An 806-nucleotide genomic window follows, 5' to 3' on the forward strand; every position below is an offset into this window, starting at 1 on the left:
TAGAGGTAGAGGTTCCAATGGTCCTTTGCACTGAGGGATTCTGCACCGAGTGTTGCTGCTGTAAATAGGTAGACATGTGATTTGTCGGATGACCCTGGGCAGAAAGGTAGCAATTTCAGTTTCATTGAATTTGAGAAATTGGAAAACTTGGAAGCATGGAATGTTATACCACTGGAGTATAGTGTGGGTCTTGGGTCTGTGGTGGCATCAGGATGGTGTGACCAACTGATGGCTGCATTGTAGCATTTACAATAGATGTCGCCTTCTGTTGAAGAAGGAAGCCTTGATTTTCTCCTGTCATCGAACTATAGTTAGAGGCTCCAATGGCCTCTATCAGGCAGGGATTCAAAGCAGAGTTCTGTTGTTGTAAAAAGGTGTACTTGTGGTTTGTCGGATGACCTTGTGCACAAAGTAGCAACTATCAGTTTCAGTGAAGTTTAAAAACTGGAAAACTCGAAAGGGTGGAATGTTGTACCACTGGAGTGTTGTGCGGTGCTTGGGTTTGTGGTTGCATCGGGAAGCTCGGACCAGCTGATGGCTGCATTGTAGCATTTAGGATAGGTGTTGGCTGAGCAGAGTTCTGCTGCTGTAAATAGGTGGACATGTGGTATGACGGATGACCCTGTGCACAAAGTAGCAAAGTTCAGTTTCAATGAAGTTTAAAAAAATCGTAAACTTGAAAGAGTGGACTGCTTCTACCACTGTTGTGTCGTATGGTTGGAATCCCGCCAACAGTTGTTGGGTATGCGGTGGCATCGGGATGGTATTATCAATTGATGGTTGCATTGAAGCATTTAGGATAGTGT

General features: G+C 44.7%; 1 protein-coding gene across 1 annotated transcript in view; it reads right to left on the reverse strand.

Annotated features, from left to right (window-relative positions):
• LOC123067255 (protein FAR1-RELATED SEQUENCE 9-like) overlaps window positions 1-806 on the reverse strand; it is a 4,896-nt gene that overhangs the window by 868 nt on the left and 3,222 nt on the right. The window contains exon 6 of the mRNA XM_044490136.1: window positions 476-622. Coding sequence (XP_044346071.1) covers window positions 476-622 — 147 coding nt within the window. The remainder of the gene's footprint in view (window positions 1-475; window positions 623-806) is intronic.

This window comes from Triticum aestivum, chromosome 3B (genome assembly GCF_018294505.1).
Source record: "Triticum aestivum cultivar Chinese Spring chromosome 3B, IWGSC CS RefSeq v2.1, whole genome shotgun sequence".
NCBI classification, from domain to species: Eukaryota; Viridiplantae; Streptophyta; class Magnoliopsida; order Poales; family Poaceae; genus Triticum; species Triticum aestivum.